The sequence below is a fragment of the Benincasa hispida genome, chromosome 2 (assembly GCF_027475165.1).
Source record: "Benincasa hispida cultivar pf3 chromosome 2, pf3_genome.v1.1, whole genome shotgun sequence".
Lineage (NCBI taxonomy): Eukaryota > Viridiplantae > Streptophyta > Magnoliopsida > Cucurbitales > Cucurbitaceae > Benincasa > Benincasa hispida.
The window spans coordinates 1,569,444-1,585,467 of record NC_143479.1 but is presented as its reverse complement, the minus strand read 5'-3'; the positions used below and the strand labels follow the sequence as shown (position 1 = coordinate 1,585,467).

Below are 16,024 nucleotides of genomic sequence, written 5' to 3'. Positions count from 1 at the left end.
CATTTGTATAGGGACATGCTATTTTGCATGCAACGTCACTTGTACGCATTAGGTCAATATCTTATCATAAGTACTTACCATTACAATTAGCTTATGGTCATTATATGTTCCAATTGCTCCACCACAACTTACTAAGATGGGTCCTCAAAGGAGGTTAAGAATATATATTGGATATGATTTCCCGTCAATAATCAAATATCTTGAACCCTTGACAGGTGATGTATTTACTGCATAATTTGCTAATTGTCATTTTAATGAGACCAATTTTCCAACATTAGGGGAGGAATTAAGTTGGAAAAAGAAATTACATGGAATACATCGTTATTGTCTCATTTAGATCTCTGTACAGATCAATGTGAACTTGAAGTTCATGAGATAATTCATTTTCAAAATATATTAAAGTAATTATCAGATGCATTTATAGATGCAAAGAAAGTAACTAAGTCACATATACCAGTTGCAAATGTTCCATCGAAAATTGATATCCCAACATAGAGTGTTTTTAATAATGAATCTGGAAAATGCTAGAAGCATAGTAAACCAGTGGGTTTCAAAAATAAAAATCCTCAAAAAAGAAAAATAAATCATAGTAAAAAAGACTTGGTTTAGGATGTAAATACCCATGAAGAAATCCTTGACATGACTAATGAAAAAGATGAAATACCTAAATATAATAATGAGATTTCAATAAACTATGTCATGACAGGAAAAAGATGGAATCAGATTAATGTAGTTATTGACAACATTTTTGCGTATAATATTGCTCTTGATATTTTATCTAAAAATGAGGATCATGAACCAAAATCTTTTCTATTCATGTCAGCATTGCAAATAGAGGTTATTATGTTAGCAATAGAAAAGATTGGCCTTAGTAGAAAGAAACAATTGAGGCAGAATTAAACTCACTTTCAAAACGTCAAGTTCTTGGACTAATAATTCAAATACTAGAAGGTGTCAAACTTGTGGGATACAAATGGGTATTTGTGAGAAAAAGAAATGAAAATAATGAGGTAGCAAATTATAAAGCAAGCTAGTTGCACAAGGTTTTTTTACATAGACCTAGTATTGATTATTGAGGAGACGTATTCTCTGGTGGTGGATGCAATTATACAAAGATATTTAATTGGTCTGACTATGTATGAAAGTCTGGATATGCATCTTATGAATGTAGTCATAACATATTTATATGGATCTCTTGATAATGATATTTATATGAGAATCCCATAAGGTTTTAAGGTACCTGAAACATATAAATCAAATTCCTAGGAATTGTATTCAATAAAGTTACAAAGATCACTATATGGATTTTAACAATCAGGATGGATGTGGTACAATCACCTGAGTGGATATTTGTTGAAAGAATGATATAAAAACAATCCAATATGTCCATGTGTTTTTATAAAGAAAACACAATTAGGATTTGCTATTATAATTGTATATGTTGATCACTTAAATATAATTGGGACTCCTGAAGAGTTTCAAAGGTAATAAAATATCTAAAAAGGAATTTGAGATGAAAGATCTTATAAAAATAAAGTTTTTCCTTGGCTTGCAAATTGAACATTTAGTAGATGAGATATTTGTTCATTAGTCAATTTATATAGGAAAAGTTTTGAAAATATTTTATATGAAAGTTTAATCACTAGATGTGAAGAAAGATATATTTTGACCTCGAGATAATACGAAGAACTTCTTGGTCCTGATAATATCTTAGTGCAATTGGTGCATTTATGTATCTTGCTGATAATACAAGACCTGATATTGGATTTTCAATAAAGTTATTGGCTAGATATAGTTCTTCTCCAACAAAAAGACATTGGAATGAATTAAACATATACTTCATTATCTCTAAGGAACGATCGATATGAGTTTGTTTTATTCAAATAGATCAAATTTTGATCTAGTTGGTTATGAAGATTCTAGATCTTTAGCTGATCTACATAAAGCTAGATCTCAAATAGGTCATCTATTCACATATGGAGGAACTGTTTTATCATGGCGATCAGTGAAACATACCATAATAGCCACTTCCTCAAATCATGCTGAAATTCTTACGATTCATGAGGCTGGTCGAGAATGTGTATGGTTAAGATCAATGACTCAGCATATTCATAAAACAATGGCTTGTATTCTAATAAAAATCTTCCAACGATATTATATGAAGACAACACAGTATGTATAGCCCAATCAAAGGAGAATATATTAAAGGAGATAGAACAAAGCATATTTCAGTAGAATTTTTCTACGCTTATGATCTCGAAGAAAATGGTGACATCACTGTAAAACAAATTTGTTCGAAGGATAACCTGACTGACTTATTTACAAAGGCATTACCTACCGTAACCTTTGAAAAATTAATGCACTACATTGGAATGCGGTGATTCAGAGATCTAAAGTGATGTTTCCATGAGGGAGCAAATATATTATATGCTTTTAGGATTATTAGATTATATGAATTATGTACTCTTTTTCCTTCACTAGGATTTTTTCCCATTGGGCTTTTTTCTATTAAGGTTTTAAAGAGACATATTTTATATATTTATAATGGCCATTTAAGGGGGAGTATTATTAATATTATAAATAGGTTTTAGATGCCCATACTTAGTGTCCAATGCCAAATGTCATTTTTCCATTACCACATATGTTGCCCATGTGTCATTCAACAACTTATGCATAGTGTTCAAAGTGTACCACATCCTACTTGCCACTTTGGCTATTAGTGGCGTTTGGTAGATCTTGAAATAACACACATGGGTGAGAAATTCACTTCAAAGTTCCACTCAATTTTTCATATTATCCATTTTTCATAATTTTGTTTATTTTATTTATTTATCTATTATTATATTTATATACTATTATATAATATTTTCTCCATATCATGTTCCCATTGTGCTCCGTTATGCTCATCAATTTCACCACATACTTTATTATATTTGATAAATAGAAACAAAAAAACTTGACTAAAGAGGATATACACAAATGGAAAGGAAGGCAAAAGAAGAAGAAGGTAGGTCTAATTTGACTATTATCCTATTTGTTTAATAATGATCTTATCTTTTTTCTCTCTCTAAAAATTAATGATTTTATATCTTTATAATATTTTTAACGTTGATCCAATTCATATCATTGTAAAATTATGAAGCGTCCATAATGAATGAAAATAGACACCATACATACCATATGTATATTAAGACCAAATAGATAGTTGAGTATGTCTAAATGTAAAATAAGCATTTTCAAGGTAAAATAAGAACTTTTGTTACCATTTTGAAAATCCTATTTCTACTTAAGGTGAAATAAGAACTTTTGTCCCCTTACTATATGTTCGATGAATGGTTTTATTTATGAGAGACATTGGAATCAGCTTTGATTAATTGAGCTTTTCTGTCTTAAAGATGTGGAGATCATCAAGAGGATTTCTCTTTGTTTTCTTCCTTGTCTAGATAGCTTTTTATGGCATTACGATTAAAAAAAAAAAAGGTATCTACTCGATCAAAAGTGGATACAAGTTAGCTTTAGTGCTATCGTCGGATGCTTCCTCTTCTTTAAGCTTCAATATGGAAAAATTTTGGAAATCTTTATGGGTTCTTTATATCCCGCAAAAGACAAAGTTATTTTTATAGCATGCTTGCCTCAATTCTCTCCCAATCTGTAATGCTTTGATTATTCGATTCATCGTTGATTGTGAAGTATGCCCATTGTGCCACTGTGATTCTGAGTCTAATATCCATGAATTATGGCATTATAAGGGAAGTAAGCTTATTTTATCTATCTATCTGATCTCAAGCTTATTTGATTTATCTATCTGATCTCAAGCTTATTTATCTATCTATCTGGTCTCCTAGTCACCCTCTTTTGACATGCACTACTTGTTAATCGTCATCGGATCTGGAAGTAATTTGTTGTGTTGTGGAAACCAATGCCCTGCAAGTAAATTCATCACCACCATGGTGCAAATCATTCTTGTTGGTTGTTCCCCAAGGTTAACACAACACCCATCTTCAAACATGCACTCGTCGAATGGAGGTTTAGAATTAAATCGAGAGAAAAAGTATGCTCAAAATAAAAAAACATACAGAGATGATGGATGGAAATCTAGTAGCCCCCCTAGTTTTTTAAGAAGAAGAAGATGATGATGAAAAAGAGAGAAAATGGCTGAAACGTTTTTTTTGTGAAAAAAATAATACTAGATCTGAAACAATTAGCGACATATAATTAACCCTAAAATGTTTTTTTTATCCAAATAATTAAAGCTTCAGCGGTTTAAAAATTAAAAAAAAAAAAACATATCTTTTTTTTTTCGCATGAGCGTGGTTGCCCGAGCTTGGGTGCCCATCCTTTTGATCGGATGGACAGTAGTGGCAGCATGTGTGTGTGGGAAAGGCCCTTTACTCTCACTCCCTCCACTTTTGCAAGTTCCTAGAAGTACTCTTATACTTTATACCCTCTAGCCACTTCTTAGTTCCTCAATGTGGAAGAAATGAAAGGTGAAACTCCTTGTGTTTTTTTGTGGGTCTTGGGCCTAAGGTGTATATGGGTCATTCCCAACAATCCACCACAAATGACCTACAAGTACCAAAAAATGATAGAAAGATAAAAGTGATTCTAAGCAATGGAATGATGGTAAACTTAAGCATCAATTGAAGGAATTGAATTTCTCAATGGAAGAGCGTGACGTATGTGCCATCAAAATTCATTTTGAAAATTCTTGAAAAGCATCGAAACAAACCAAAAACAGGATAAACATACAATCATAAGCATGTTGTTTAAGAAACATTATCCTTGAAGACCTTCTTCAATGCTTCCTTCTCCCAATCTCATAAACAACCATGAATGCCCACATACAGTCAAGAACTGGACACTACCACTTGAACTTCCTTGCTCTAGTAAAAATCGAGATGGTGAGATCTCACCTTTGGAGAAGGAAAAAGTAACTTCACATAAGGAAATTTTCTATAAAGTACTTTTGAGAAACTAGTGAGTGGGGAAATAACATCCCTCACTCTCACGTTAACTCCCTGTAACTGCAGAGGAGTTAAACTTTAATATTTAATTTAATATTAAATTAAATCATATTTAATTTATTTAAATTAAATAAATATTAATTAATCCAATTAATTAATAGTAACTAATTATATATCATATATTTGATTAATGTTACATTTGAATCATATTCAAATGTATTTTCTTCTCATATACGATAGTTTTAATATGAATATCATTCACATTAAATTTAAGCTATAATTTCAATATGAATCTCACCCATATTAAATTTAATATATAGTTATAATATGAATCTCATTCATATAATTTAATATTTGAATCTTATTCAAATAAAGTATTCTCTCATATAGCTTATAGTTTTAATATGAATCCTTTAAGTTCTATTGATCCTCTAATGAACAACTTGTTTATGGTCCTACTATAAACAAAACCCTCTCAGGCTAATGAGAGGAAAGGGTCTCCTTATTCAAAACTTGGAGTCAACACTAAGAGAGTAATTCATCTACTTACCCTAAAGATGATAATGAGTGAATTCCATCTTGTATAGCCATGTTCCTAGCTCCCTACTCGGAAAAATCCTCAAAATGGAGGCTTATTGAGTTGGCCAGGCGGGCCACTCTCACTCATACAAATTAAAGGACTTCCTTCGTAGATAGGAGTTCATAACTCACTCAGGATTGAGGTCGAGTTACCTATGTTCATCCTATAAAACATTATTCTCTTCAGTCAATGGTGTCATAAAGAGAGATTAATCCTTTCGCGATCCGGTCTTATACGAACTTTTTGTTTAGGATACCCCCACTCACATGTCTCCACATGAACAATTAGGATAAAATCATTTGTAATACTTTACAACTCGTGTAACAATTAAAAAGTGGGTCGTATCCATAAGTGCCACAAGGATAAGACACTCAATCTTATCCATATACTACAGACCATTTAGATTATTACTTAAACATGATCCACCTATATGTTTACCACATACTGTTCAAGTTTCATAAAATAACGTTGGACCTTTCTTTAATGGATGATAAAATAATCAACTATTATTTCAAATAACATATTGACTACAAGACTTTAAGGCATACATCCCAACACAAGATCTTGTGTTTGAATGGATGCATAGTGAAGTAGGCAACAACTACATCCACAAAAGTGAGCTACCTCTTGAACTTTTGTAAATTTTGGTTGAGACCCCCACAACACGTTTCAATCCTTTTGATGATTATGCGGTAAAATCATGCATCAAATGTTGTTTGTGCCATTCACATAAAACCTTAGGTCATCGTGAAAGCTCTAGAAAGAGACCCACAAACTCTTTCACTCACAAGAACCATTAAACCAGTTAAAGTTTTCTTGATTAAAATAATAGTAACTAAACACTATAGGAATAAGAGTTATTCTAGAGTACTATTTGGTTGAGGGTGTCTCAGTTTAGTGAAGGAATAACTTACTACCCTTTGGTGGTTTTTTGTTCTAGATCATTAAAGTATCATTCCAAGATAATATGAGTTTAAGGATTTTGATTATGATTCTTGCTAAACTATATTGGGTTTTAAAAAGTTATGCTATTATTTAACATATATTAAAATTTGCTTATTTCAGCAAAAAATGACTAGTGCAATAGTAAATTTGCTTTCTGCTAACAAACTTACTAACGATAATTACATAACATGGAAAAACACAATTAATATCATGCTGATAATTGACAATATGAAATTTGTCTTAATTGAGGAATGTCCTCAAATACCCACCTCTATTAATGTTGCATGAAATATTCGTGAGGCATATGAAAGATGGATTAAGGCCAACAAAAAGGCCCGTGCATCTGTTTTGGCTAGCTTGTCTGAAGTTCTAGCCAAAAAGCACAAGAACATGGTCTCTACTCAAGAGATCATGTAATTGTTGCGTGATATGTTTGGATAGCCGTCCACACAAATCAAGCACGATGCCCTAAAATTCATCTTTAATGCCCGAATGCAAGAAAGGACCTCTGTTAGAGATCATGTTTTTAACATGATGATCCACTTTAATGTGCCTGAGATGAACCGGTCGGTTATTGACAAAGCCAGCCAGGTGATGCGTTATTTTATGCGATGAAATAATGGAAAGGATTTCGTTGGTGGAAAATGTGTTGTGCAAACAAGTTTTCTCAGTAGGACCCAAGTATAAATTCTACTGAGTTTCCTGGTAAGCCTAGGGTCGAACTCAGGGACTAAAGAAAAAAATATGCGGTGGTAATTTTTAGATCACTTTGTGGTAATAATTAAATCAATGGTTTGGTTGGTTTGTTGTTTAAGGTATAAAAAGTATGCGGCGGATTTGAGAAAAGAGTGATTATGTGATAGATGCACTGAATATGTGGCGGAACGGGTTGAGAAGGTCTTTAGCTAGTGTTTCCCAAGAATGTGTTCAAACTATGCGATCATGCTACACTCATGCGACAGCAAATCATTTTCCAATGCAAATGAGATGGCTCCTAATTTTAGGACGCGTGCGATAAATGCAATAATGTCTATAGAGCTTATTTCTAAGTCTCTACTTCTTGCCTATGCGATGATGCAAGATGCACACAAGGACAAGGTGACCACATACAATCATAACCTATCTCTAGGATGCATACGATGCATTAATAGCAAATAGAGCTTATTCCTAAGCTTCTATCTCTTGATTATGTGTTTTTAATCTGACTCTTCCGAGCCTAGATTCTATTCTGACTTTTTCAAGCCTAGATTCTATCCTTAGACTACCTTCCCGAGTATCTCTAATGGACGAATGACGCATACATAATACAAGATAATCGCATAGAATGAAGATCCCCAATTATGCTAGCTAAGTGTTTCTCAACCCATTCGACAGATTTAGCTACTCATGCGTAATGTACAGAGAGTGAACAAATATAAAGATGCAATTTCCATTTCTATAAATAAGTTCAGAGTACAAAATGATAATGGAAATACGGGTAGAGAGCCTGGTAGCAATTCCTTGCTTCTCAGGGCTTTTACACTGTGTTATCTCTATTCCGCCCAAAAGATGTTCTTGCTGGTTTCGACGCTTCTGGCACTCTTCCAAGTCCACCAGAACGATCTCTCGGTATAATCTCCCTTCACTCGCTTCCGCCTTCTAAGTAAAAGAAAACTATGAACAAGGCTACTTCTATCTATAGGGAAAATTATCTAACTGAACGAACTCCTTCACTGAAGGTGGCCTTCAGTATTTATAGAACTTCAGGGTGAAAGGCTTCTTCTCTCTTATGATTGCACTAATGGGATGGCATTTATTCTCTGTCTGAGGCACCGAATATTTGTCACCGAAAAGTTGAGTGTACTTGCTACGATAGGTCGTTAACGACTTGTCAACTTAATTCGGAATCGACCGTCATCCTGCTTTCTGTCCCATCGTGATTTATTATGCTTTTTACCCAGATGCGCCCACCATGATGCGCTGGCTCTATGCGCCAACTTTCTTGAGCAGATATTCGCAAGCGCAAGTGATCGCATAGCCTTGCGTCAATGCAATCTCTTAATGCGCTTGGACGTTAATTTCTTTGGATCGCATTTTCGCCTTGCATTAATGCATTTTCTGCACAAAAATACATAAGTTAGCTGTTTTAATGCAATGGACGCATGCAATCGCAATATTCTGAACTTAATGCTTTTGGACGCAATATTGTATATTTTTATCAATGCAATCCTGCATTGTTTTATAATTTTGCAATGTAATAACGTGCATTTCTGTCTGTTATCACAGCCCCAAATTTAAACAATGCTTGTCCTCAAGCATAAACTAAAGATTTCTTCTTTCCTAGATTTCTCGAAGATGCCTTATTCAAATCCTATGCACCAAAATCTCCTTAATTTTTATCCAGGTCTCTTCTTAAAATATTTCTAAAATTTAGGGACCACAAGTTTAACCTTCAAAAAGACTTTACCAAATTCTAGGGGATAGCATGATTTATTTCATAAAAAAACTTTTTCACTGGGGTATTTTCAAATGATTTTTATCCTTGCATATTTTAGACATATATTTATTTATTTTTCTATGACCTTGTGTTTATCCAAGTGCCTAGCCTTCATTTTGGCTTGCCCCCACGTGTGTCATACGGATATCCAACTATGAGCAAGTTGCTTTTTCTCAGTCCAAACTCATGCTTATTTGACAGCGAAGTTGCGATCATTTATTTATGCGTTGATCACGATTCCTACCTTCTTTTTGGCTTGCTCCCACGGGTGTCATGCGGACATCCAACTACGAGTAGGATCTAATCGCAACGTTATGATTTTTTTTTTGTAAGCTAAAAGTAGCAAGGTCAAACATGAATGTTACACCCCCCAAATTTAAAATGCGGCAATGTCCTCATTGCTAAAAGATTGAAAGAAGTCATGCGATGCTCTTAAGTTTCGTAAAAAGTCAGTTTGAAAGAAAGCTATTAGACCACTGACTTCTATAAATATTTCATGAAGTGACTGTCCTAAAATTAAGTTGACTCTAGCATATATGAAAAAATAGAGGCATACGTTTCATCATTGAAATCATAATTGACAAAAAGAAATAATGCGGTGAGTTACTAAATTAATCAATATTAAATAATTGCGCCGACCAAAGAGGATGCGATGATAAAATCTTTAGAATTAAAATGTGATGCGATAGTGCAAAATTTGGAATAAATAAAGTCAAGGAAAGATACAACCCCCAAATTTGCACTGTCGCCCGCATTATTTGTGAACGCATCCTTTTTTGCAGCGAATTGTTCTCTTTTGATTGCAGTGACGGAATAAAGTAATTGCGCCGTTCGCGTAGTGCCTCCGTAATCGTTCACCTCGATCGTTGCAAAGAAAACATTGAGAGGGTTAAATAATGAAAAAAAACAAAGTTAACAAATTTTTTTTTTTTTTTTGATATAAAGATGCAAAGATAACGGCAATCGAAATAACATAAGAGTAGTGAGAGTTCATGAAACATTGATAAGAAAAGGATATTCCAAAAGACTTGCACTCCAGATGATTTTCTGTCACATGCCAGCGCAGGGGCCACTCGATCTTCCTTCATTTCGGATTTCTCAAGTCTACAGAGGTTTTTTCCCGATGAAAATCACCCCCGCAATATGCCTTGACTCTTTGCCCATTAACCTTGAATGTACGGGTCCCTTCCTCATTAATCAGTTCAACCACACCATGCGGGAATATTTCTTTAATTATAAAGGGTCCGGACCAGTGTGACTTTAATTTGCCGGGAAAGAACCGTAGCCGCAAATTGAAAATCAAGACCTTTTGTCCTACGTGGAGATTTTTTCCACATAGTTGGTTGTCATGCCAACGTTTTGCTCGTTCTTTGTAAATTTTGGCATTCTCATAAGCTTGCGTTCTCCATTCATCCAGCTCGACCAATTAGAGTTTTCTTGCTTCCTCTGCTGCCTTTAAGTCGAAGTTAACCTTTTTTACCGTCTACAGCACTTTGTGCTCTAGCTCAAGTGGTAAATGACATGCTTTACCAAACACCAACGCATACAGAGACATGCCTATAGGTGTCTTATAGGCGGTATTGTATGCCCACAGCGCATCGTCCAGTTTTGTTGTCCAGTCTTTTCGCGAAGGCTTTACCACCTTTTCTAATATCAGCTTAATTTCCCAGCTGGACACTTCAGCCTGACCATTCGTCTGTGGTAGCCACTTTGTGGAGGATATTATATTTGAGCAGCAAGTTGTTGACTATGTAATTGACAAAGTGGGAACCTTCAACACTTATTATGGCACGTGGAGTGCCAAAACGAGTGAAAATATTTTTCTTCAGGAATTTGGAGACTACCGCCGCATCGCTTACGGCGCATGCTACTGCTTCTACCCACTTGGAAACGTAGTCGACGACTAACAGAATATACTTGTGACCATTCAATGGTGGGAATGGTCCCATGAAATCAATGTCCCAGAAGTCAAACAATTCCAATTCTAAAATGATGTTCATGGGCATTGCATGCTTCCATGAAATATTACCCGTGCGTTGGCACTAGTCACACTTCATTGTGTAGTCTCTTGTATCCTTGAATAGTGTTGGCCAATAATACCCACTTTGTAATACTTTCGCTGCTCTGCGCTGGCCTCCAAAGTGCCCGCCATATGGTGAATCATGACATTGTGATAATATGCGTTGGTGAGCAGCATCCGGTACAACAGTTGCAGAATCTGGTCAGACCACATCTTATACAGATTTGGCTCATCCCAATAATAAGATCTGCATTCATGTCTGAGCCACCTTTTTTGGTGGTCGGTATAATCTTCGGGAAATTTCTCGCAAACCAAATAATTTACCACATCTGCATACCATGGTAATTCTTCAATCTGAAATAGCTGCTCGTCTGGGAACGTTGTGCTCACTTCTGACTGATTGCAGTCAACCTCTGGATTTTCTAATCTAGATAAATTATCTGCAACTTGGTTCTCCATCCCTTTGCGATCAATGATTTCCATATTGAATTCCTGGAGGAGGAGAACCCATCTAATCAACCTCGGCTTCGCATCCTTCTTTGTCATCAAATATTTTACCGTCGAGTGGTCAGTGTGGATGAGTACTTTTATTCCCAGCAAATATGCTTTGAATTTCTCCAACGTATCACCGTAGACAATTCTTTTTCTATGGTGGTGTAGTTTGTTTGAGTAGGATTCAGGGTTTTATTCGCATATGCGATGGGATGTAGTATTGTTTTTCTCTTCTGTGCCAACACTACTCCCATCGCATAACTGCTTGCATCGCACATTAATTCAAAGAGCATTGTCTAGTCTGGTGCGTTCAACACATGCATGGTCATTAATGTGTTCTTCAAAATCATGAATGCGTTGAGGCATTGGTCATCGAAATTAAACTTTCTATCTGCCTCCAAATATGCACTCAGTGGTCGTGCAATCTTTGAGAAGTCCTTGACAAAATGTCTATAAAATCTAGCATGTCCCAAGAAGCTTCTGACAACTTTTACACTCGTTGGAGGTGGGAGCTTTTCAATCGCTTCAATTTTTGCCTTGTCCACCTTCAACCCTTCCCTAGAGACCTTGTGCCCAAGACAATGCTCTCATTCACCATGAAATGGCATTTCTCCCAATTAAGCATGAGGTTCGTCTCCTCAAATATTTTCAATATCTTCTCCAAGTTGTCAAGACAGACATCTATGTGTGCCCATACACAGAGAAATCGTCCATGAATATTTCTATAGAGTCTTCAAGATATTCCGAAAAGATGGCCATCATACACCTTTGGAAAATGCTCGACGCATTGCAGAGGCCAAACGGCATGCGTCGAAACGCAAATGTTCTATACAGGCAGGTGAATGTGGTTTTTTCTTGATCTTCAGGAGCGATCATGATCTGGTTATAACTGGCATACCCATCCAAGAAGCAGTAGAAGTCATTTCCAGTTAGACGATCCAACATTTGGTCAATAAAAGGTAACGGGAAATGATCCTTCTTTGTTGCCGCATTTAGTTTGTGGTAGTCCATGCAAATCCGCCATCCGGTAATGGTTCTTTGCGGTATCAGCTCGTTATTTGCATTAGGGACTACCGTCATCCCTTCTTTCTTCGACATGCATTACACGGGGCTGACCTATGTGCTGTCTGCTATTGGATAGATGATGCCCACGTCTAACCACTTGATTGTCTTCTTCTTTATGACCTCCTTCATCGTAGGGTTGAGTCTGCGCTGATGTTCAATCAATCCTTTGTGATTCTCTTCAAGACGAATCCTATACATACAGTATGCGGGGCTGATTCCTCTAATGTCTGTGAGCGTCCAGCTAAGTGCTTTTACATACTTTCTTAGAATGCTCAGCAGCGTATTTTCTTGGTCTTCGTTAAGTGCAGAGGAAATGATTATTGGTAGCTTTTCATTATGCCCTAGAAATGCATACTTTAGGTGGTTAGGAAGGGTCTTCAGCTCTATTGTTAGTGGTTGTTCTAAAGATGGTTTTGTTGTTTTTCTTTCTTCATTCAGTGTCAGATTGTCTTCTTTGGATATGATCATCTCATCTTCCTTGTTTGTTTTTTTCGTGATCGCATTGCATGCTACAATGGATGCGATCGCATCCTCATCTTCGTTTTCATCTTCAGGCTTCTCTTCGTCATTCAAACTTTGTTCATCGTCGGATTCATTAAGGTCTTCTTCATCAGGATATTTCATGGCTCGGATAATGTCAAACCTGAGCTTCTGTCCATTCACGCTCAAGGTGATCTCTCCTTTGTGCACATCAATCTGGACACGACTGGTTGATAAAAATGGTCGCCCTAGGATGATGGGCACATCCTTGTCAGTTTCGTAGTCTAGGATGATGAAGTCTGCTGGTAATATAAATTTGTCGATCATAACCAGCACATCCTTAGCCTTCCTCTCTGGATGCACAAGAGCTCTATCCGCTAATTGAAGAGTCACTGTCGTGGGCGCAAGTTGCCTCACATTCAGCTGCTTGAAAATCAACAGGGGCATCAAGTTAATGCTGGCCCCAAGATCACATAGCGCTTGCCCGATGTATAATCCTCCAATGGAGCAAGGTATAATGAAACTCTCAGGGTCGCGCATTTTCGGTGGGATTATAGATTTTGAACTCGCGTCAAAGCCACCATAGCGAACTTACCAGTGCTTTTCTTCTTTGTCACCATATCCTTTAGAAACTTCGCGTATACGGGCATCTTCTCAATTGCTTCAGTGAATGGAATATTAATATTCAATTGTTTTAACATAGTCATGAAGCGTTAATACTATACCTCATCATTTTTCTTCTTTCTGAGTCTCTGTGGGAATGGTGGCAGCTGTTTTCTTATGGTCCCCTATTCTTTTGGCTTCGAGATGGACGCAATTTCTGGGTTCATCGCTTCTTTTTCTTCTGTTTCTTTTCGAGTCGCCGCAATCTCTGGTTCCAGCACAATTGGAGCAGTCCGGCTAGGCTTCTTCTTCTACTCCACCACAGTCTTTCCACTACGCAATATCAGCACTTGAAATTGCTCTTTACCTATTCCCCCGGGTTGCGTGGGAGTTCCGTTGAACTTGGTAGGGCCCCCTGTGGTCTGTTCTTGAGTTCGCCCGCAATCTGGCCTATCTGAATTTCCAGGTTGTGGAAAAACATCGCTTGGTTTTGAAGCACTGTTTCATTCTTTTCAATATATTGCTTTAACTAACTTTCCAAAGAGGAAGATTGCGGCGCCTGCGAATTGTTGGCTTGATTACTCGTTTAACCGTTGGTTCGTGGAAAAAATTCAGATGGCCCTTCTTTTTGCGCCACTGATTGAAAATTTTGTTGTTGATTATTCCATGCAAAGTTGGGGTGGTTTCTCCACCCAAGGTTGTACGTGTTAGAAAACGAATTATTCTTCACAAAATAAATTGACTGTGGGTTTTGCGGGCATTCCTCCATTGTGTGTCCTTCACCGCAAGTAGCACATCTTGCGATCGTCTGGTTGATTGCATTCACTTTGCCACCGTGCGTTGATGGGCTATTGATTGTGATTCCCTGTATCAAGTTCATCATCGCAGTCATTTGACTTTGAAGGGATGCGATGACACCATTGTTCGTGTCACTGTCCTTGATTCTCAATCTTTGATTGCTTTCTCTCCAGTCTTCATGATTTTTAGAAATGCGATCAAGGATGTTTTTGGCCTCATCATAAGTTTTATCCAGCAGACCTCCAGCTGCTGTTGCATTGGCAGTGGTCTACGAAGCGGGGTTTAATTCGTGATAAAAGATCTTCATTTGTAAACAGTCTGGTAAGCCGTTATGCGGTCAATCTCTTACCAACCTCTTAAACCTCGCCCAAGCATCGCTGAGTGAGTCGTCAACTTCCTTCTTCCGGCATTCTCCATTGGAGGGAAGTATTTCTTCATAAACTTCTTTACTACTTGTTCCATGAGGTAATCTCCCCCAGTTCGAGAGAGTACGCCCATTTTCGTGCCAGGTCACACAACGAAAACGGGAACAAAGTTAGTCGAACTTCCTTGGTGGAGATATTAGGGAACATAAAAGTGTTGCAGATCTTTATGAAACTCCGGAGGTAGGAGTGCAAGTCCTCGCCACGCCTTCCACCAAACTGTCTGGCAGTTTGGATCATCTGTAGCATCACCGGGTTCATTTCGAATCTTTATCCATCAAGAGCGGGCCTCATGATTCCTAGGGAGAAATCGTAGAGATTAAGTGACGCATAGTCCTGAATGGGCCTATTGCGGTTGTTCGCCAATTGGATGGGATTCGCCATGACATTATTTTCATTTGGTGCTCCATTTCCCGGTTGTTCCGCCATGTTATCTTTCTCTTGTTGTTGTTATTGGCGGCTATCTCTCAATCTTCGTCAGAACGTTCTTTCAATCTCTGGGTCGTAATTCGCCAGAGATTGAAAGCTGCAAAGAAAATCAGAAAATTGCCGTTAACATGATGTATTGCCGAAGTCCTCGGCAACGACGCCAAAAACTTGATGCGTTATTTTATGTGATGAAATAATAGAAAGGATTGCGTTGGTGGAAAATGCATTGTGTAAACAAGTTTTCTCAGTAGGACCCAAGTATAAATCCTACTGAGTTTCCTAGTAAGCCCAGGGTCGAACTCAGGGACTAAGGAAAACAATATGCGGTGGTAATTTTTAGATCACTTTACGGTAACAATTAAATCAATGGTTTGGTTGGTTTGTTGTTTAAGGTATAAAAAGTATGCGGCGAATTTGAGAAAAGAGTGATTATGCAATAGATGCACTGAATATGTAGGTTGAGAAGGTCTTTAGCTAGCGTTTCTCGAGAATGCGTTTAAACTATGCGATCATGATACACTCATGTGATAGCAAATTATTTTCCAATGCAAATGCGATGGCTCCTAATTTTAGGACACATGCGATGAATGCGATAATGTCTATAGAGCTTATTCCTAAGTCTCTACTTCTTGCCTATGTGATGATGCAAGATGCACATAAGGACATGGTGACCGCATACAATCATAACCTATCTCTAGGATGCATGCAATGCGTTAATAGCAAACATAGCTTATTCCTAAGCTTCTATCT

At 36.9% G+C, this 16,024-nt stretch overlaps 1 protein-coding gene across 1 annotated transcript in view; it reads right to left on the bottom strand.

Moving 5' to 3' along the window:
• LOC150037574 (uncharacterized) overlaps positions 1–13,562 on the bottom strand; it is a 36,194-nt gene extending 22,632 nt beyond the window's left edge. The window contains exon 1 of the mRNA XM_090310758.1: positions 13,233–13,562. Coding sequence (XP_090166884.1) covers positions 13,233–13,562 — 330 coding nt within the window. The remainder of the gene's footprint in view (positions 1–13,232) is intronic.
• Positions 13,563–16,024: the final 2,462 nt, after the last annotated feature.